The following is a 22,478-nucleotide window of genomic DNA, read 5'->3' as shown; positions in this document are numbered from 1 at the left end:
TACTTGGTGGCAAAACCCTTGTTGGCAATCACAGAGGTCAGACGTTTCTTGTAGTTGGCCACCAGGTTTGCACACATCTCAGGAGGGATTTTGTCCCACTCCTCTTTACAGATCTTCTCCAAATCATTAAGGTTTCGAGGCTGACGTTTGGCAACTCGAACCTTCAGCTCCCTCCACAGATTTTCTATGGGATTAAGGTCTGGAGACTGGCTAGGCCACTCCAGGACCTTAATGTGCTTCTTCTTGAGCCACTCCTTTGTTGCCTTGGCTGTGTGTTTTGGGTCATTGTCATGCTGGAATACCCATCCACGACCCATTTTCAATGCCCTGGCTGAGGGAAGGAGGTTCTCACCCAAGATTTGACGGTACATGGCCCCGTCCATCGTCCCTTTGATGCGGTGAAGTTGTCCTGTCCCCTTAGCAGAAAAACACCCCCAAAGCATAATGTTTCCACCTCCATGTTTGACGGTGGAGATGGTGTTCTTGGAGTCATAGGCAGCATTCCTCCTCCTCCAAACACGGCGAGTTGAGTTGATGTCAAAGAGCTCCATTTTGGTCTCATCTGAACACAACACTTTCACCAGTTGTCCTCTGAGTCATTCAGATGTTCATTGGCAAACTTCAGCTGTGCATGTATATGTATTATTGAGCAGGGGGACCTTGCGGGCGCTGCAGGATTTCAGTCCTTCACGGCATAGTTACCAATTATTTTCTTGGTGACTATGGTCCCAGCTGCCTTGAGATCATTGACAAGATCCTCCCGTGTAGTTCTGGGCTGATTCCTCACCATTCTCATGATCATTGCAACTCCACTAGGTGAGATCTTGCATGGATCCCCAGGCTGAGGGATATTGACAGTTCTTTTGTGTTTCTTCCATTTGAGAATAATCGCACCAAATGTTGTCACCTTCTCACCAAGCTGCTTGGCGATGGTCTTGTAGCCCATTCCAGCCTTGTGTAGGTCTACGATCTTGTCCCTGACATCCTTGGAGAGCTCTTTTGTCTTGGCCATGGTGGAGAGGTTGGAATCTGATTGATTGCTTCTGTGGACAGGTGTCTTTTTTACAGGTAACAAGCTGCGGTTAGGAGCACTCCCTTTAAGAGTGTGCTCCTAATCTCAGCTCGTTACCTGTATAAAAGACACCTGGGAGCCAGAAATCTTTTTGATTGAGAGGGGGTCAAATACTCATTTCCCTCATTAAAATGCAAATCAATTTATACAATTTTTGATGTGTTTTTCTGGATATTTTTGTTGTTATTCTGTCTCTCAGTGTTCAAATAAACCTACCATTAAAATTATAGACTGATCCTTTCTTTGTCAGTGGGCAAACGTACAAAATCAGCAGGGGATCAAATACTTTTTTTCCCCCCATTCAAACAGGGCCACAGATTAGCTGGTTTGCGCATGCAGTAGTGGTCCTTGAGTTGCCTCTCCTCCCACCAGCAGCCTCCCACAGACACTTGCATAAAACCCCTGCTTCATTGTTCATCCCTCCCACCGCTGTTGGATAGGCCTATAATTTATGTTTAAAAAAACAAACACTTGTTCTCAGTTGATGCTAACGTTTATTTCAACGAGCAGGATCTCAAAATACGACGGAAATAGAACTACCAAATCACCTAGTAATTTCCGATAAAGAACATATAAACACAACATTTCCCCTCTTTTAAACTAGGCATGAAAGGAGGTGATAAAGTCTTGAAGGTGAGCAGGTCGAGAGCGCACTCTTACAGGCCGCAGAATGGGTGCTGCAGCGACAGCAACAGTTGACTGTGGGGCTGGCACTTGTACTTCAGTTGGGGCCAAGGGAGCGTGTGCCACCGGTAGTGAACCACTCAAGGTGGCATCAATGGCAGAGTGGGGAGATGCAGGAGGTGGCACCTTCCTCAGTTGGCTGGCATGCCAGAGGGAGCCGTTAGTCAGATGAAATGTTGCTGGGCCCAGCTGACATTGAACTTGACACGGTGTTGACAAGAAGGTGCAGAGCTTGTCTGCACGTTGTGGTTGTTGAACCCTTACCTCACTTGGATTCCAGGAAGCTGTGTTCTCTTTCTTTTCATGTAGCGCTCCTCACTTTTACGCTGTTGGCTTTGCACTGCTGCTTTGGCTGTCGAGGCTGTCGGGTTGCCAATAGCGGGACGGAGTCTGTGTAGGGGCAGCTCTAGTTCACGTCCTAACATCAGCTTGACAGGAGAGACTCCAGTGGTGGAGTGGTGAGCAGCTCTGTAGTGCAGCAGAGTTTGCGACAAGGACTCAGTGTAGGAGCCACCTTGAGGTGAGCTCTAGGTCCATATTTCAGGATTTGATTGAACTTCTCTACCCCCCCCCCCCCCCCCCCGCTTGATCCCCTTGCATTAGATGTAAGAGCTGAAGTCGGCCAAAACCAACTGAGAGCCATTGTTCGTGGTCAGAGTTGCAGGCAGTCCCCAGCGAGAAAAGAGCATTTCCAGGGAGTTTATGATGGCCCCTGATGTGACAGAACCCATGGGTGTGACCTCTGGCCATTTTGAATGTAGGTCATACGCAACCACCAAGAAGCGTTTGTGATGTGGCACATTGTAGAGTTCACCGCAGATGTCCAGTTGGATATGTTCCCATGGACGGGAGGGCCAGGCCAGTGGCTGCAGTGGTGGTGGCGGAGGTCTTTCCACTGACAAGGCATGGAGCACAGTCACATACTAGCCTCTCTGCTTCTGCTTCCCAAAGCCAAGGTTGCCCTCATGAGCCATGGCCAACACACGTCCGCTGAGGCTGCTTGGTATGACGGTGCAGTTTCCGCGAGCCTGACATGTTTCATTCCAGCATGACAGCTCATTTTCGAAACTTGGCATATGGTTGGAGTTCCGACGGGAGCTGTGCCGGCCAATGATTGGCTATGTATTCCCGCAAGGTCGTGAAGATGGGGTCGTTGGCTGAATCTTGGGTCAGATCTTGAGCGACACTGTGTCTGGGAGAGGTGAGTGAGGGAGCTGGATGAGGTCGTCCTTGGAGTCAACCTGAGCACAGGTGGAGTCTGGGGGAACTGAGCGCGAAAGGAGGTTGGCTACCACGTCCCTGCCCAGCGTAAACTGCAGCTTAAAGTTATACTGTTGGAGGCAGTCTGACCATCGTACATGCGGAGGGGCTTGTGACCCGACTCGGAGGTAGACATCAAGGCTGTGAGGGCCTGGTGGTCGGTGCGTAGAGGTAAATGTGCAACCGCTCACAGGCCCAGACGCATGTTAGTGCCTCCCTCTCTCCAACTGAGTACTTCTGTTCAGTGGGGCTCAAAGCGCAAGATGCGACACCGTCCTGAAGCTGAAAGAGGACCGCTTCCACAGCTGTGGCTGACGTGTCACAGGTGACCAGGTGAGTTTAAAGTTGGCCAGGACAGGTGAAGTGGTCAGCAGTTATTTGAGAGAGTGGACAGCCTGTGCACAGTCGGGTGTCCAGACCCAGTACACCTCCTTCAACAGCTGAAGCAGAGGGGAAGTGATGGCCAAGTACTGGGGCAGGAAGCACATATAATAACCCGTTATTTGCAGAAATGAGGCAAGTTGTGTAGCAGATGTCGGTTCTGGGACATGATGGATGGCTTCCACGCTTGACTGCAGCGGTGAGAGCCCTAGGGCTGACATGCGGAACCTGACAAAGTCAATCTCTGGCACTGAGAACAGGCACTTCTCAGTGTTGAGTGCGAGGTTGTATTGGCTGAGCGCTGCGAAGGCTGCTTGCAGATGTTCATCATGGACGGTAGTGTTGGGGCCATGGATGACAATGTTGTCCAAGTAGACAGCTACTCCAGAGACCCCGGCAAGGATGGTGGCCATTATCTTCTGGAAACAGCTGGGGGCCAAACTGAGGTGTAGAGGGAACTCCCTCTCTGGGTGTAGGGGAACTTGCGAAAGTCCAGCTTTGTGAAGACTGTTGACCCATAGAAGTGAGTGGTCAGTTCCTCCATGGTCGGCAGTGGGTACCGATCAGGTATGACGGCCTTGTTGGCCGCTCTCAGATCCAAGCAGACCCGCAGCTCTCCAGACTTCTTTTAAGCGATGACCAAGTTGGACACCCATGGAAAGGCATCCACCGGCTCAATGAATCCATCCTCCAGCTGCTTCTGTAGATCCTTAGTGACCTCCTCACGTAAAGTCAGTGGAATACGGCGTAGAGGTTGAACGACTGGAGACACCATAGGGTCGAGGAGGGGATTAAGTGTGAACGCTGTCAAGGCACCTACAACGTTGTAGAGGGTGGGCCATTGCTCTTGACATGGGGAGGCGACGTGCAGGATTGTTGAGCCACTGTTGGCCAACAGAGAGAACCCCAGGCTGGTGAACAGGTCTAGACCTAAGATATTAGTGCCCTGCTGTGTGATGTGGAAGGGGAACTGAGTGTGGGCCTTGTTGCCATACTGCACTGGTGAGTGTATAAAGCCAACGTCATCAATCACCGAGCACCCATATCCGTACAGGCTAAGGCTGGGTGGCTGGAGGGGCAGATGGGACAAGAGCTTCACGTAGGTAGCCTACATGTTAGAGTGCTCAATCTAGTAAACCGCTATAGTTTTATAGCTATAGTTTTAGTAAACGGCTATAGGCTGTTGTAGCCCATTATAAAATTTGGAGAGCAGCTTGACATGGGACACACACACATAGTCCCCGGTCTCCAGGATCCCAAGATCATTTGTTCATGTAGCCTACTACGCTATAGTCGTTAGAAGGATAGTTGTCATAAGGGGGAAACACTACTGTTAGTAAAGCACCATGGAAAACATTGTTAATAGTTGCCATTATACACAAAATGTTTTGCAAGGTGTTTGCATAGGCTACGCAGCATACCATTGTAGCGAATTTGGAGGGCAGACTGACCAGCCTACGAAATGCTCTGAGACCAGGTTGCAGCGAAAGGAGACCCTAGTTTTCTTCACATTCAGTGACAGTGCCAAGAAGGTTTTCTGTTTGTGCTCATAACACACCATGGTAATTAGAATAGTATATGCCTATAGTATATGCCAAGGGGAAACTTGGTGTGTGTGTGCGCGTGCGAGTTATTAGATCATTAGATTGATAAAAGTGAGTGCGCAGTGACGCCTGTTTGAACGAATGTATTAGATCATTAGATTGATAAGCGTGAGTGCGCAGAGACGCCTGTTTGAACGAACGTATTAGATCATTAGATTGATAAGCGTGAATGTGCAGTGACGCCTGTTTCAACGAACGTATTAGATCATTAGATTGATGTCCATTTGTTTGTTTTACCCCTACTTTTTACCGCCCACACACACACACCTGCAAACACACCTAACCAGCCCGTCTCGACCTATGCATGCAACCACGTTTCCGCTTTCTGAAAAAAATATGCGGATCAACCTATTCCAGGTCCCAATACTTATAATAACATGGTTATTATGTGTTAAAAGAGCAAGGATTTCCTTCTTACTAAAGCCAATTCTAAAGTTTAGTTTCATCAGGTCATTTAACTCAGGCATTTCAACGGTGGCGTGCGCCAGCAACAGGGAGCCAGGAAGACATGCACTTAACCCAAATCCTCTACATTAATCTTGAGATATAACTAAGACTTTATTTTCAACATTTTGACACTTATTCCCGAAATTAAATTGAGATAAGTCCCGGAATATTGCCACTTTATTCTCGTAATATTTCCCGTTTTTTTACGTACTATCATGCAAAATATTATAACCAAGTACTACCACCTGTTGCTGTGTGTTTGATGTTTTCTCTTCACTAAGCCCTAATAGTCTTACCTACACTTCAGTCATGCTGTACAAAAAGGTCAATTCCTAAAATAATTCCTCAAAGATGTGTCTTCTGAGGTGACGTATCAATGTCTCTCACCATCTCTCTGAGGTTGTATGACACTATCTCCTAACTATTCCAGGGGTGGATATGGGAATGGACCTGCTGCTATCATGTGGGTGTAAATAAGGAAATGAAATACACAGGAGCTGGAATGCATTGTGCATTGGCAGATGCTTTCTCTACCTGGCAAACTCATCTTTTTTGATATTGTCTGCTCTTGTTGGACTCCTTCTGATTGTTGCTTCCGTTAGATGTGGAGACAAAGACTGTGGCAGGATGTTTGGTGGTGTCTTGAAAGGACATTAGGTCTTGAGGTTCACAAATGTATTCATATCACAGCAGGACTACAGACATTGACCCCATTTGGTACTATGCAAAATACCAATAAATACGCATAAGATTTCAAAAAAAGAGAGATGGAGAGAGGGAAAAAGAAAGAGGGAGAAGACAGAGAGCCTTTCCTTTGAAGTACCTACCTGAATGAACATGACCAAAAATACCACTACCGCACACTTATGAAGGTGTGCGTTCAGTCACAGCCAATAGCATGTAGGCATCCACTCGCTTCCTGACCATCAATATCGTTTATATCCTGACTTGGTCCACTGCACAGGACTGCCCAGGTCTGCGAGGGTTACATACCTTAGATTCTAATCTGGACGGGGACCAGTCACTGGGAGACCGCGAGAGAGATAGAGAGGCCCTGGCCAGTGTGCATAGAAAGAACATAAACACCGCTGTATACTTTAGCAATGTTTCGACTGGACCGTTTCAGCTGGCTCTTGTGAGAGTGAAAGGACTTCAGAGTGATAGGCCCATGACACAACACTAACGTGCAATGGACATCTTCATTCCAGAACCCTGCTTTTCCTACTAAAAACAAAACTCTTTGCATTTTAGAGAGAAAAATAAATAACAGCACACTGACTGCTGTAGCAATGTTTGGACCTTTGAAAGGTCAAAGACACCTGGCTGGCTAAGTGGAGAGTGACAGGCCCTCAAAGCGATGGGCCCCATGACACAACACTAACGTATGGACATCTCCATTTCAGACATTTCCTGCATTCATGGAAATCCCAAACTATTCGCATTTTAGAGAGAAGAGCCATCTTGTTGGGTCACAAGGTGCTGTTGTTCTGCTAACCAAGGGAAAGGTGAAGATGGGAGTGTAGCCTACAGTACCGGCATGTCATCTATATTTGTTCCAATGAAAGGGTCTGTTCCAGCATCAATAAACAGGACAGTCACTGATACAGTACAGGAGAAAGTTGAGAAACACAACACTGTATTTAGAGATGCTTGATTATTAGTGTGGTTGGTGGTCTGAAAGGTTAAAGAGAAGGCCAATGTCATTTAAAAAGAAAAAAATCATGATGGGGACAGACGGTTTTACAGGTGAACGGTTTTCTCTGAGTCCTGAGGAAGTAGTCATGGGTGGAGTTCTTCATTCAGACCGTCAGTCAGTAAGGCAACAAAGGTCTACTGGCGCCCCCACCCACACAGTACAAACACACCAAGTCCACAATCTCATTCAATCAAATGTTCAATGCAGTATTTAGGCCTATGTTACACATTGTCCTTAACGGTGATTGTTGTTGTTAAAGGTCACAATAGTGTGAACCGATGCAATGATACAATGAATTGATCAACTGTTCAGCCGTTGTTAGGAGCTCAGAACAAGAAGGAGTCATCCTTTTCAATGAGCAGGATTCCTGTGTGGGTTCCCGCCTTTTCCATTGGGGACGAGAGTCATACTCAGATTCCAACAGCCAGGTCTCATTTCTACAGACTTCCTTCAGAGTTCAACACCATCCTCACAATACAGCACCAATATAGTCATTTCAAATATAAATTCCCCTTTCCAAGAATCGTCTCCCGGATTTATGGAATAAATTCATGCAGTACCTTAAATGGAAATATTTTTACAGTCTCCAATGAGTGGGTTAGATAACAACCGTCCAGCGTGTAATTTAATGCAAAATGCTCATTCAGTCCGAGGTAGAATATTTCTGAGGTTTCCTTTTTAGAGTTTAACCTTGGTCTTGGTTGTAGTCTTGGGCTTAATTTATTGTTTTGACTGGTTCCTTTCTATGCTTTAAGATTTCGGGGAAATAGTCTTCATTCCTGATCAGTCTCGTCCAATACTTCTGGTTGTGGGGGTTTTTGTGTGCAGGCAGCCTGGCCTCTCTTGGATCCAGCGTCAGGAAAGGCCTTGCAGGGGGAATGAAGCTCTGTGTTTTTTGTTAATGCTCCAGTACCCCCTTTAGAAGGAGAAACGTATGTTATATCACATTCCCCAGGTTGGCATCTCTCCTGACAAATGCCCCTTCAGTAGCACTTCTTTAACAAGGTGTCTGAGTCTCTGGGTCAAATGACACCCTCTGAGCCTTATAGGGACAATCTGAAGTTGATACAATACATTCTTGGACTTAACAAATTAATTATACAGTATGTACCCATTGATTCTTGACGAATATAGTATATAAATGCCTCATGAGCTTAGTTCAACTGTCGTACCCCATCAGAACCCCAAATAGAAGCTTGTTTTACTCCAATGTCTGTAAACATTGTACATGTAAACAAACACTATAGCCTCAAAACATGCTTAAAAATGATTTTGATATCTTGGATGGTCAGTCCTTGGATGGTCAGTGGTTACATTTCTCCAGGCTCATCCCTCAGGTTTTTACCAGAAAAGAGGCAGTGGGACTGCTTTGTTATTGTTTCAACTACGGATTACCCCTTTAAGGGCTCCGCTCAAAAGTAGTGCATTACAATAGGGGATGTGGTCCAAATGATGTGCACTACAAGAAATAGTGGGCTCTAGTCAAAAGTAGTGCCCTATAAAGAGAATAGGAGATGGGTTTTTTTGCCCTAGAAGATGAGGAAAGACAAGCAGCACAGGAGCAACAAACCCTAGTCAGGCGTGTGGAAGAAGCCAGTGACTGCTTTCTAATACTTCATCATCCAGAGAGTTTTACCAGCGGCACACGCTCACTTGGCTCCACTGTAATGCAAGAACTCAACTCTGCTATACGGAGACTTTGATCGTGTTTGTCTTTAGTAAAGAAAGTTCATAGTGTTTTCCACATATGACCGCCAAGCACTTCTGGACATCAGATCGACAGTTACTAATCTTGATTTCGACTTCAAATACGACTTCAACTCCGACTTAGCTGTTCCACTGTTCATACCGGACCCTATTCCTTGTTCCGTGGGCTACCAAAACGCTGCAAGCGTAGACATGGGAGACGATGTGGAGTCCTGGTGAAATTGAGGCGAGGAGAAAAACGAACGGCGCTCCCCTCCGTTCTATTGGCAAATGTCCAGCCACTTGAGAACAAGATGGATGAGATTCGTTCAACATTCTCCTATCAGAGAGACTTGAAAAGCTGCCATATTATATCTCTTACTGAAACGTGGTTGGATGATGGCGCTGTGCACGTAGTACTCTGGTGGATTCTCCATGCAGCGGCAGGATCGGACGGTGGCTTCGGGGAAGTCGAAAGGAGGTGGACTGTGTTTTTTAATAAATAACAACTGGTGTGCTGCGTCAAGTGAAGAAAACCTTGACCTTTTGCTCACCTGATATAGAGTACCTCATGGTAAGCTGCAGACCCTTTCATCTACCAAGAGAGTTCTCATCCGTAAATATCACGACTGTCTACATCCCTCCACAAGCCGACACCACTCTGGCACTCAACAAAGTTTATGGAGCCATAAACAAACAAGAAACCGCTCACCCAGAGGCAGCGTTTCTGGTGGGGGAGACTTTAACGCGGGGAGACTTAAAACCGTTCCACCTCACTTCCACCAACACGTCTCTGCGCCACTAGGGGCGCTAAAGCTCTACACCACTTTAATTCTACCCACAGAAATGCATACATGGCCCTCCCTTCGGCAAATCTGACCATGACTCCATTGCCTTGCTTCCTGTTTACAAACAAAAGCTCAAAAAGGAAGTACAAACGATGCACTCAATACAGAAGTGGTCAGATGACGCAGACACGAGGCTACATGACTGTTTTGCTAGTACAGACTGGGATCTTTTTTTCTTTCTGGGATTCCTCCGATAGCATTGAGGAGTTTACAGTCACGGGTTTCATCAAAAACGTGCATACACGACATAGTCCCCACAGTGACTATAAGAAGGTATCCAAACCAAAAACCATGGATTACAGGCAATATCGCACTGGGCTAAATGCTAGAGCAACCACTTACAAGGAACGGGACATGGACGCATACAAGAAAGCCCACTACGACCTCTGACAAGAAAACAAACATGAAAAAGGACAATATAGGATAAAAGGTGGAATCCTATTACACCGGCTCCGATGCTCATCGTATGTGGCAGGGTTTGCAGACGGTAACTGATTACAATGGGAAACCCAGCCATGAGTCTCAATTGCATTTCACACTGCCCACTCCCACCTGGACAACAGGGGAAATAACAATGTGAGAATGTTGTTCATAGACTACAGCTCAGCGTTCAACACATAGTCCCCTTCAAGCTCATCACCAAGCTAGGGACCCTGGGACTGAACCCCTCCCCTCTGCAACTGGATCCTGGACTTCCTGACAGGACGGCCCCAAGTGGTGAGGGTAGGCAACTACACCTCCTTCACGCTAACATTCAACACGGGGGACCCTCAGGGGTGGGTGCTTTGTCCTCTCCTGTACTCCCTGTTCACCCACGACTCCAACACCATTATCAAGTTTGCTGACTACACAATGGTGGTAAGCCAGATCACCGATGACGATGAATTAGTCTACAGGGAAGAGGTCAGTGTCTTAGCAGTGTTGTGCCAGGACAGCAACCTCTCCCTCAACGTCAGTAAGACCAAGGAGCTGATCGTGGACTACAGGAGAAAGAGGGGAGAGAACGCCCCCATCCACATCAACGGGGCTGTTGTGGAGCGGGTCGAGAGCTTCAAGTTCCTTGGCGCCCACATCTCTAAGGACTTAACATGGTCCACACACACCCGCACAGTTGTGAAGATGGCACATCTCAGCTTCTTCCCCCTCAGGAGGCTGAAAAGATTTGGCATGGGCCCTCGGATCCTCAAAAAGTTCTACAGCTGCACCATCGAGAGCATCTTGACTGGCTGCATCACCGCTTAGTATGGTAAATGCACCGCCAAAATGCCCCGCCGAACTTTACATTGCCTTCATGTGCACACACTATATAAACAAAAGTACGTGGACACCCCTTCAAATGAATGGATTCAGCTAATTCAGCTACACCCGTTGCTGACAGGTGTATAAAATAGAGCACACAGCCATGCAATCTCCATAGACAAACATTGGCAGTAGAATGGCCTTACTGAAGAGCTCAGTGACTTTCAATGTGGCACCATCATAGAATGCCACATTTCCAAAAAGTCAGTTCGTCAAAAATATGCAATGCGAGAGCTGCCCCGGTCAACTGTAAGTGCTGTTATTGTGAAGTAGAAACATCTAGGAGCAACAACGGCTCAGCTGAAAAGTGGTAGGCCACACAAGCTCACAGAACGGGACCGCCGAGTGCTGAAGCATATACGTAGCATTTAAAAATTGTCTGCAACACTACTACCAAGTTTCAAACTGCCTCACAAGAAGTGTTTGTTGGGAGCTTCATGAAATGGGTTTCCATGGCCGAGCAACTGCACACAAACCTAAGATCACCATGTGCATTGCCAAACGTCAGCTGGAGTAGAGTAAAGCTCGCAGCCATTGGACTCTGGAGCAGTGGAAATGCGTTCTCTGGAGTGATGAATCACGCTTTACCATCTGGCAGTCTGATGGACAAATCTGGGTTTGGCAGATGTCAGGAGAACGTTACCTGCCCGAATGCATAGTGCCAACTGTAAAGTTTGGTGGAGAAGGAATAATGGTTTGGGCTAGGCCCCTTAGTTCCAGTGAAGGGAAATCTTAATGCTACAGCATACAATGGCATTCCAGACGATTCTGTGCTTCCAACTTTGTGGCAATGCCCCAGTGTACAAAGCGAGGTCCATACAGAAATGGTTTGTCGCAATAGGTGTGGAAGAACTTGACTGGCCTGCACAGAGCCCTGACCTCAACATGATCGAACACCTTTGGGATGAATTGGAACGGCGACTGCAAACCAGGCCTAATCGCCCAACATCATTGCCCGACCTCACTAATGCTCTTGTGGCTGAATGGAAGCAAGTCCCCGCAGCAACGTTCCAAACTCTAGTGGACAGCCTTTCCAGAAAAGTGTAGGCTGTTATAGCAGCAAAGGCGGGACCAACTCCATATTTTGGAATGAGATGTTCGACGAGCAGGTGTCCACATACTTTTGGCCATGTAGTGTATCTACTTCAAATACCTCGTACCTCTGCACATTGATCTGGTACTGGTACTCCCTGTATACACTGTAGCTCCATTCATGTGCATTTTATTGTATTCCTTGTGTTACTATTTTATTTATAAACTCTGCATCGTCAGGAAGGGCTGGTAAGCAAGTATTTCACGGTAAAGTCTACACCAGTTGTATTCAGCGCATGTGACAAATCAAATGTGATTTGAAGAATCACATTTGCATTACAGAGAGGAGAAGACGAAGGAGGGGAAGAGAGGAAAAACCTGCTGCTGAAAAATAAATCTCAGAAAGTGGCAGTGAAATATCATCTGTGACACGAGGACATTTACACAGGTTAACCCTATTAAAGAACAGGGCCCTGTCTACCTCTGTTGGACTTTAACGACCCCCTCTTTTTTTCACCACGAGGCCATTAGAATACGAAAGACTCAGATGAGTAGATAAACTGTCAGCAACACAGCTCAGGTAGTAAGGAACAGGGCACTGTGACAGAGAGGGTCACAGAGACCTAGAAAGACAGACAGAGGTAGTAAAAGCACAGTGCACATGGCTCAGATTCAGCTAACACACTCACTGTTTAATTCAGGCTATTGAAATAATAGTGCTGGATGGTGCACCAAGGTCATACTGCTTTATAATAGGCTACAGAGACCTACAGAGGCATTTCACCTCAGATCTCACGCTCTCCTCTTTGAGCTCTCTCTCTCCAACTCATGAATAACCCTAATGTCAAAACAACTGGGCTCCCTTCTTATGGACATGTTCTGGTGACCCTATTCCGATGGCCTATAGCAGGGTTTCTCTAACTCGGTCCTGCCCCCCCCCCCCCCCCCCCGGGTGCACCTCTTGGTTTTTGCCCTAGCACTACACAGCTGATTCAAAGAGCCAACTCATCATCAAGGTTTGATGATTTGAATCAGCCGTGTAGCGCTAGGGCAAAAAACTAAACGTGCACCCAGGGGGAGCCCCAGGACCGAGTTTGACAAACCCTGCTATAGGGCAAAAGAGAAAGACACAAAGGGGCGATTAGGTTAGGTGCGCTATCCATCCCTTCTAATTCCGCATGGACACAGGCACACACACAGCTCCTGCCCCATACAGACAGGTTGCTCCCTCTCACACAGGGGACTTGGCCAGGCTGTGAGTACTCATGGCTTGGGGTTAGAGGTCAGACACTCCACATCCTGGTCCTCCTATGCTGCTCCACACCTCCCCGGCCATACAGGGGTAAGAGCACACAAGGAGGAAGGCTGTATTTCATATCATGTCAAATGGGTGGGGGTGAGGGTAGATCAGAAGCAAGGTCAAACTAAAATACCTTTACAAAGTCACTGGAAAGGGTGTGTGTGTATTGGGAGGAGGAGGGGGGGTCACAGGTCATTGGAATGCTAAATGTGCAGCAAAACCATGCAGCAGGAATGTGTGTGTGTGTTACAAGTTATTTACATAATATGCAGCAGGAAATGGGCAGGAAAACTCATCTGAAGGGTTGAGGGAAGCAGCATCAAAGCCCTGTAGAGCCCAAGGTAAACTGTAATGTTATCCGGCTCCCCCCCCCCCCCCCCCAAAAAAAAAATAATATAGTAAAAGTAGCCATCCTTCCCAGCCAACCTGATGTAGCTCAGACACACAAACACACACATACTGTGTTTTTAGGAGAGCAGAAGGACTAGTCTGCTATTTTTAACCTCCGTCAGTCCGTCCACAAGGGCAGGGAAGATAGTGGTGGCGGTGGTGGAGCATGATAACGTTATTACCTCAAATCTCATCCCCAGCAGTCACGTGACAGAGGGATGGACGTTCAGACAGACAGCAGCAACCACGAGCGGTATTTCCTGCCCAGAGCTAGCCACAGCAAGGTCATGCCAGGGAATGTTAAGTATTCTGATGGTGTTGCTGGACTGGAGAGAGGAGTGGCATTGTCTTGTCCTTTGTACCCTCTCCAACCCCCACTAGGATGTCTCCATGTTAAGGCTAAAGGGTTTAATCATAGTCCAAAACCTGTACACGTATGCACAGCAATGTTCTAGAATATTGGACGGTTGGATTTCATACTTTTCGAATTCTCAGTGCAACTCAAGCAATTTCTTCAACTGTCGACACATTCAAATGAATAGCGGACGCGTACCGGAGCCGCGTTGGTTGGGAATTGTGGTGAGGTGTGCGTTCGGGCTTTGCGTCCCCTGCGGATGGCGGTCTCAGAGCCAGTAGCTATTGTATGTCACAATGGGACGGCAGACAATCGCGTCTCATCGTCTGGGGACTATGATTTACGCTTAAGCTGTTTTTGTATTCTCAGCTGATAATTCGATCAAGCTAATACAGTAGCTTGCTCCTTATATTTAATTTCTTGACTGTTTCATGTCTATTTGATTTTTGTTCTGCACAATATTGTGAGAGCTTTTGTAAACAGAAATTATTTCTAGCCAAGAGTCAATATTGATATCAGCCACGCACAAGCCAAAAAGGAATCGGTTGTGACCAGTGGTGAAAAAGTACCCAATTGTCATACTTAAGTAAAAGTAAAGATACCTTCATAGAAAATGACTCATGTAAAAGTGAGTCACCCAGTAAAATACTACTTCAGTAAAAGTCTAAAAGTATTTGGTTTTTAATATAATTAAGAATCAAAAGTAAATGCAATTGCTAAAATATACTTACTTAAGTACCAAAAGTACTAAAAGTATAAATAATTTCAAATTCTTTATATTAGGCAAACCAGATGTCATAATTATATATATTTTTTTAATTTACAGATAGCCAGGGGCATGCTACAACACTCAGACATAATTTACAAATGAAGCATTTGTGTTTTCGTGAGTCCACCAGATAAGAGGCAGTAGGGATGACCATGACGTTCTCTTGATTAGTGTGTGAATTGGACAATTTTCCTGCCCTGCTAAGCATTCAAAACATAACGAGTACTTTTAGGTGTCAAGGAAAATGTATGGAGTAAAAATACATCATTTTCTTTAGGAATTTAGTGAAGTAAAAGTAGTCAAAAATATAAATAGTAAAGTACAGAAACCCCAAAAAACAACTTATGTAGTTTTAAAGTATTTTTACTTAAGTACTTTACACCACTGGTTGTGACCCACCATTGGCCAGCCACTGGCATGGCTACAGTAGGTAGTCTAACTGAAGCATGGTGCCTCTCACCTGTTTTACATTAGCAGCAGAAGCAGCTCAGACTCGGGCCAGGCCGTGGCTGGGCGACCAGGCTCATAGTGGAACATTAACTCTCCTTCCTGTTCCATATGAGAAGTTAAGCATGAACCCAGAAGAGCAGTAAAAGGCGGCTTGCCGGCCAAACTCTGCTCCTGGTCACACACATGGCAAATCTACATCATTTACCCTAACAAAACCACTACATTAAAGCAGAGAGGCTAGTCTAGTCTCAAATGCCACCCTAATCTTTGTGTAGTGCACTACTTTTGACCGGAACCACCCTATTGCAGTCCCCATATAGTACACTATGACATATGACCAGAACCCCCCTATTGCAGTCCCCATATAGTACACTATGACATATGACCAGAACCCCCCTATTTTACCAGAGCCTATGGCTCTCAGTTGGAGTATGAAAGGAACAATACATAAAAAGAGAGGCAAGGAGGTTCGATTGTCACTAGTTCGATTTCACCACAGCTATGTGCTCCTTGCGTCAATCTGGTGAAATGACTGTGAAATGGCTGGGTGAAGGCAGATCATATCCTGCCTGACTGTTTTAACTGACAGGGTTGGAACAGAGAGGAGAGGAAGCCCTACAGACTGACTCAATGTGCATCCCAAATTTCACCCTATACCCTATATAGTGGACTACTTTTGACCAGAACCATACGGGTCCTGGTCACAAGTAGTGCACTATATGGGGAAAAGGATGCCATTTGGAATACACCTATGGTGCTTAAATAAAGACAGAGTCAGGGACTTAATCGAGCTTTAATACCAGTTTTCACAACTTCTGCTGGAGAGCTGTTTTGATGATTCCAGTCATGTGAAGTCACACTGGCTGGCTCTGTCTACTTAGCTGCTGTTATATCAGATATGAGGAAAAGTTGGCTTTGGGCACAGATACAGGATCAGCTTACCCTCTTGAGATACTGATATTAACTATAGGGGAACAACGCTAAACTGACCTTAGATCAATGTAATGGGGAAACTACTGCAGCAGCTACTGTGTTCCATTGTCTCTCCTCCCTTTCTGCTTACTGCTCATTCCTCACCATAGTCAAGGTTTTCATAACACATTCTGGGTGGATCTCTCTCAGTAGTTTAAAGTAACTTCCTCTCATAATCTTCTTTCCTTAATCTCAAAAGCATACGGTGGTGTGCTGGTTTCCTCTCCATCTCAGTAGTTGACCTTCTTACATGAACAGTCACACTTGTCTTTGCTTACCAGCACTGACTTTGCTGATAGCTGCTTTATTAAGGACATTTCTGTTGCTTACTATAACTTTGATATGTGGTTGTCTCACCTAGCTACCTTAAGATGAATGCGCTAACTGTAAGTCGCTCTGGATAAGAACATCTGCTAAATGAGTAAAATGTCAAATGTAAATAGTCGAAGTTGGGTTCCTCTCCTCGTCTCCACAGACAGTAAACAATTGGACACGTGAAAATCCCCGTGTGTATCCTCCATGTTGAGCTCACCTGCCCAAGCCAATGGTCGAGGAGCTCTTAATACAGCAAACACAGAGAGGAATACAAACACAGCTGCAAACATCAAAGGCATTTATGTCTTATGACAAATGTAATTTATTATCAGTACATGTTCACAACATTGGTCATCAGACATGTTGACATCAATGACTTGGACCATCATCCATCACCCTTACTACTTTACCTGGATACCTGGGCATTTCTCAACATTTCACAACCTTTTTCACCTTTACTTTCCAATACTCCCGCAATCACAACATACAGTACTGTATGATGACAGAAAATGAACCTATTGTTGGAAATGTGGGTTCACATTCCAGTTCAAAATGACACTATGTCTTGATGACGGATAGTTTTAGATTAGCTATAGCTGTCAGGTCATGTGCGTTTGTTTCCCTTTTATGAGGGATAACCCTGATGGGCTGAAGTCACATTAGCCCTGTGTTAGCTGTTCCCTTAGTTCAGATGTGAATGGATTCCAACAGCTTCTCAGAAATATCTTTGTTTTGGTTGTTCATGGCATTCCAAGGTTCAAAGTTCACTCAGGAGAGACAGTTGTTTTGAAGTGGTAGGTTAGAGAGGAAGAGAGAAGAGGCCTGGTCAGTCACATGGCTGGGGTTAATCTCCATGCCTAATCCCTGACCCCTCACCTCTTGGCCTTCTTCTCCTTCATGATCTTCTTGCTCTCCTCTCTCCGCCGTTTGTTGACGGGGTTTCGTGGATCGGAGATCTCAAACGTGTCTTCGTCCTGCATGTTGGCATCCTTGACTTTCCTGGTTTGCTCGTCAAACTGGAGAACATGGGCCATCCTAAAATCAGAGAAAGAGGTTCAAAGAACAGCAATACAGCACTCTGATGTGAACTCAGTAAATCACATCAACTGATATGGAACTCTCCATCTCTCCATCTGTTCCTCTCCAATTCAAATAAAATCACATTCCCTTTGAAGCCGGTGTTCTGTCACAACAGGCATTTATGGTATCAAGATGCCATGGTGGTGAGTGATGGCATTGTATTGCTGATAAAGGAATAGGCTACGGCTGCAACACAGAAACACGTGCCCTTATCACATTTGTGTAAGAATAAAAACATGGTACAAAATACAGGGTTGAAATGTTCTGTTCTCTTAGGGAGGAGCAGGAAGAGGATGGAGGAGGAGGAAAATGAGGAGGAGGTCCGTGATGAGGAGGAATAGGAATAAGAGAAAGAAGATGACTGATATGCATTTGGAAGCATCCTTGGCTGTTCTTTTGTCCTTTGTGGACTAGCAGCAAGCAGCACCTCCGCAAAACAGACAAAAAGGGAGAACGGCAGAATCTGAAGAGTGTTCGGTTTAAAAAGGCAACTGTCTTCATGATTCAACCTCTATCAACACTTTGACGAAAAACCCCTAACATGTTACCTAATAGGCCAAGCGTGTCAGTGTAACAGTTATCGATCAAACTCCCAGTATATAGATACAGTGAGAGCAGGAATTCCCGGGGAGACAGCAGAGTGGAGAGAGAGAGAGAGAGGACTTCAAGAGGGGTGAGGCAGGTCACCGGTGTCCATCACGCAGACACATCTGCCCGGCGCAGAGGGATTTGCGCTACATGCATAACGCTCTGACAGTGTCTTGACACTCCACACCTGTTTGGAGGGTTCTGATGAAGGCCATGCGTTACCCAGGGGTCACGGAGCTGCAACCCCCGGAGAATTAAAAACAAGATAAAAGGGAAGATACTATCACCAATTCACAGAAGCCGAGAGACGGAGCCCAAGCCAAACCAGACGAAGAGCTTCAGGCCCAAATCTCTTTGACTGTTTGCGCTATTACAGTGATGTACTACTATTACAGATAGTTAGTTAAAGCCCTATCTTGTCCGAATCTCCCATATCTATCATTTTTACTTGGCGGGAAGGTAGTATTCCAGCACCAAAAACCTACCGTTTTTTTGGACAAACTCCCAGGTCCTTTGAGAATATTTATCTAGTGTGAATTGTCATCACTGTGTTATGACGGATATTATAGAGTTTTACAATGCTGCACCCAGTTTGGGCAAGAACATGAGAACAAATTGATGCAAAGAGCTATGTACAAAGTGTTATGAAAACAAAGTCCTATGCACGTAGCCTACAGATGAGTTATCTGTTTTGTCATATATCAACGTTCCCAGTGACTATTTGTCTTTTTTAAAATATTAAGTAAATGATAGTGCGCCAATGAATTGATAAATTGCCGAATACATCAGTTAATTAAATGTCTGCATACAGTTCATGGTTCTTATTGATACTATTTATACTTTCTCCTAACTGAAAGACAATATTAGGCTATTCCTAGACAAGTTGAAATACACTACATGGTCAAAAGTATGTGGACACCTGCTTGTCGAACATCTCATTCCAAAATCATGGGCATTCATATGGAGTTGTTCCTCCCTTTGCTGCTAGAACAGCCTCCACTCTTCTGGGAAGGCTTTTCACTAGATGTTGGAACATTGCTGCAGGGACTTGCTTCCATTCAGCCACAAGAGCATTAGTGAGGTAGGGCACTGCTGTTGGGCGATTAGGCCCCCTGTTCAATGGGGTTGAGGTCAGGACTCTGTGCAGGCCAGTCAAGTTCTTCCACACCGATCTCAAAATATTTCTGTATGGACCAAGCTTTGTGCACAGAGGTATTGTCATGCTGAAACAGGAAAGGGCCTTCCCTAAACAGTTGCCACAAAGTTGGAAGCACAGAATCGTCTAGAATGTCATTGTATGCTGTAGTGTTAAGATTTCCCTTCACTGGAACTAAGGGGTCTAGCCCAAATCATGAAAAACAGCCCCAGACCATTACTCCTCCTCCTCCAAACTTTACAGTTGGAACTATGCATTTGGGCAGGTAGCGTTCTCCTGGCATCCACCAAACCCAGATTTGTTTGTCGGACTGCCAGATGGTGAAGCGTGATTCATCATTCCAGAGAACACATTTCCACTGCTCCAGAGTCCAATGGCGGCAAGCTTTACACTACTCCAGCCGACGCTTGGCATTGCACATGGTGATCTTAGGCTTGCGTGCGGCTGCTCGGCCATGGAAACCCATTTCATGAAGCTCCCGACGAACACTTATTGTGCTGACAATGCTTCCAGTGGCAGTTTGGAACTCGGTAGTGAGTGTTGCAACCGAGGACAGATGATTTTTACGCGCTATGCGCTTCAGCGGTCCCGTTCTGTGAGCTTGTGTGGCCTACCACTTCGTGGCTGAGCTGTTGTTGCTCCTAGATGTTTCCACCTCAAAATAACAGCACTTGCAGTTGACTGGGGCAGCTCTAGCAGGGCAAAAATTTGACGAACTGACTTGTTGGAAAGGTGGCATCCTATGACAGGTTAAAAGGTTAAAAGTCACTGAGCTCTTCAGCAAGGCCATTCTACTGCCAACATTTGTCTACGGAGATTGCATGGTGGTGTGCTCGACTTTATACACCTGTCAGCAACAGGTGTGGCTGAAATAGCCAAATCCACTAATTTGAAGGAGTGTCGACATACTTTTGTATATATAGTGTATTTCAGCGGTTTAGATGGTACAATGAATCTCTACACATCGCTTGTTTTGTCATATAAGCTGAAATTAGGTGAACTATTTGAATTTGCACCCTTCATGTCTAGAACAGCCTCCAGTCTTCCATCATAACAGTACATAAAAACATTTAAAAGATTTACAGGCAGCAATTTCATAAAAACTAATCCCGTCCGAATCGGACAATGGAAAAACAGACAAGCTGGGGTAATACTTACATAACCAACGTTCTATAGTAATAGAATATAAGCCAACTTATTGCCATACGAGTTCTGCTGTTTGGTCCTAGGGACAGATCCCCTTTAATCAGCCACTAAGATCACATTGAAATGGGTGTCCTCCTTGTATGTGTGTGTTGGATGGCGTGTGTCTGAGTGTGCACTTGAGTCTGTGTGCGAAGCTAAGTGTACAGTATGAGTGTATTTTTGTCAGATGGCTTGTCTGTGTGTGTCTATGTGTGTGTGTCTGCCCATGTGCTTCGGTGAAGCGTGTGTATATAGTGGTCCTTGGTAGCTCAGTTGGTAGAGCATAAAAACATCTGCTAAATGGCATATTATATATACACTGAGCGTACAAAACATTAAGAACACCTTCCTAATATTGAGTTTACACCCCCTTTGCCCTCAGAACAGCCTCAATTCGTCGGGCATGGACTCTACAAGGTGTTGAAAGTGTTTCACAGGGATGCTGGCCCATGTTGACGCCAATGCTTCCCACAGTTGTGTCAAGTTGGCTGAATGTCCTTTGGGTGGTGGACCATTCTTGAGCGTGAAAAACCCAGCAACGTTGCAGTGCTTGACACAAACCGGTGTGCCTGGCACCTACTACCATACCCCGTTCAAAAGGCACTTGAATCTTTTGTCTTGCTCATTCACCCTCGCACAAATACACAATCAATGTCTCAATTGTCTCAAGGCTTAAAAATCCTTCTTTAGCCTGTCTCCTCTCTTTCATCTACACAGATTGAAGTGGATTTAACAAGTGACATCATAGCTTTCACCTGGTCAGTCTATGTCATGGAAAAAGCAGGTGTTCATAAAGTTTTATACACTCAGTGTATGTGTAGGGCTGCACAATATGGGCAACATATCCATTTGCAATTTTTGTACCAAATACTGCAATTTTACTTGCGTATATATAGATCAAAACACTTGGAAAAACTGTTGGAATCATAGAAATAGAATGATAATTCTAATTTCATGGTTGGAATACGGTGGACGCTTGGAATGCAGTTTAGGTTGGCATAAAAACAAATTAAAAAAATATGGGAGGAGATGGTTGTGACAGAGTAGGAACCAAAGTGTTGGTCAGTGTTTCCTAGGCAACCCTAATTAGATATGTACGTTCAGACAAAGATTTGAGAACATTCTTCGCCTTGTCCTCTCTGATTAAGAAACAAGCTGTTGCACCCCACCACGGATTCCGGCCTGTATTAGAGTAAAAGTTTGCTAGCAAGATTTGCCGTATCTCACTGGACTTAGCTAGCAAAAATGTGGTTTAGCTCCTAATGCTAATTGTTAGCTAGCTAGCTAAATCTAGTGAGATACGGACACATTTGCAGCTTGCTAAGACCAACTAAGTAGCGTGTTGCAGAGAGCAAGTTACACAAGCGAATAGTCAAATATAGAAATGTTGATTTATGTTAAGAAGCAAAAGTGGAACGCTGCCTACTGTAGTTCTTGTTTGGAAAAATCTGTAGACTGCACACTGTGGTTTGGTCAATGGAGGCAGAGTGAATTCCCGAGCACAAGGAGAGTGACATGGGGGCGGGGCTTGAAGTGCGTAGGATTGGGAAGCGGCCTAAAGAAGATAGAGGGAGAGAGAATCGTGCAGCCTTATGTGTTTGTCTGCCTTTTAGTCTGCCTGGGTACATAGGTAAAGCATGTGTGTGTGCTCTGCAGTCCCCCCCTCCTGTGTTCATGTGAACTGGGCAGTAGTAGTGACAGCTCATCCAGGATGTCATGGTGGCTCTACTCTGGCAGACTGAGGAGTCCTGCAGTGCGAGGCGGACCGCTACCATAATTTGTCTAGCAGTCTCAGTGATGACAGGAACATAGCCTCATTGCCCAGACTACAGAACAGTGTGTGTATGTGTGTGTGTGTGTGTGTGTGTGTGTGTGTGTATATATATGTATACACACAGTGCCTTCAGGA

General features: G+C 45.6%; 1 protein-coding gene across 2 annotated transcripts in view; it reads right to left on the bottom strand.

Annotated features, from left to right (window-relative positions):
• Window positions 1-16,854: 16,854 nt before the first annotated feature.
• Window positions 16,855-22,478, bottom strand: part of cwc27 (CWC27 spliceosome associated cyclophilin) — a 56,397-nt gene continuing 50,773 nt past the window's right edge. For both annotated transcript variants that reach the window (XM_014126933.3, XM_014126923.3), the window contains exon 14: window positions 16,855-17,595. In XM_014126933.3, the coding sequence (XP_013982408.1) occupies window positions 17,433-17,595 (163 nt within the window). In that variant the 3' untranslated portion in view covers window positions 16,855-17,432. The remainder of the gene's footprint in view (window positions 17,596-22,478) is intronic.

Source organism: Salmo salar, chromosome 01 (assembly GCF_965601325.2).
Source record: "Salmo salar chromosome 01, fSalSal1, whole genome shotgun sequence".
Lineage (NCBI taxonomy): Eukaryota > Metazoa > Chordata > Actinopteri > Salmoniformes > Salmonidae > Salmo > Salmo salar.
This window is presented reverse-complemented; position numbering and strand designations above follow the sequence as displayed.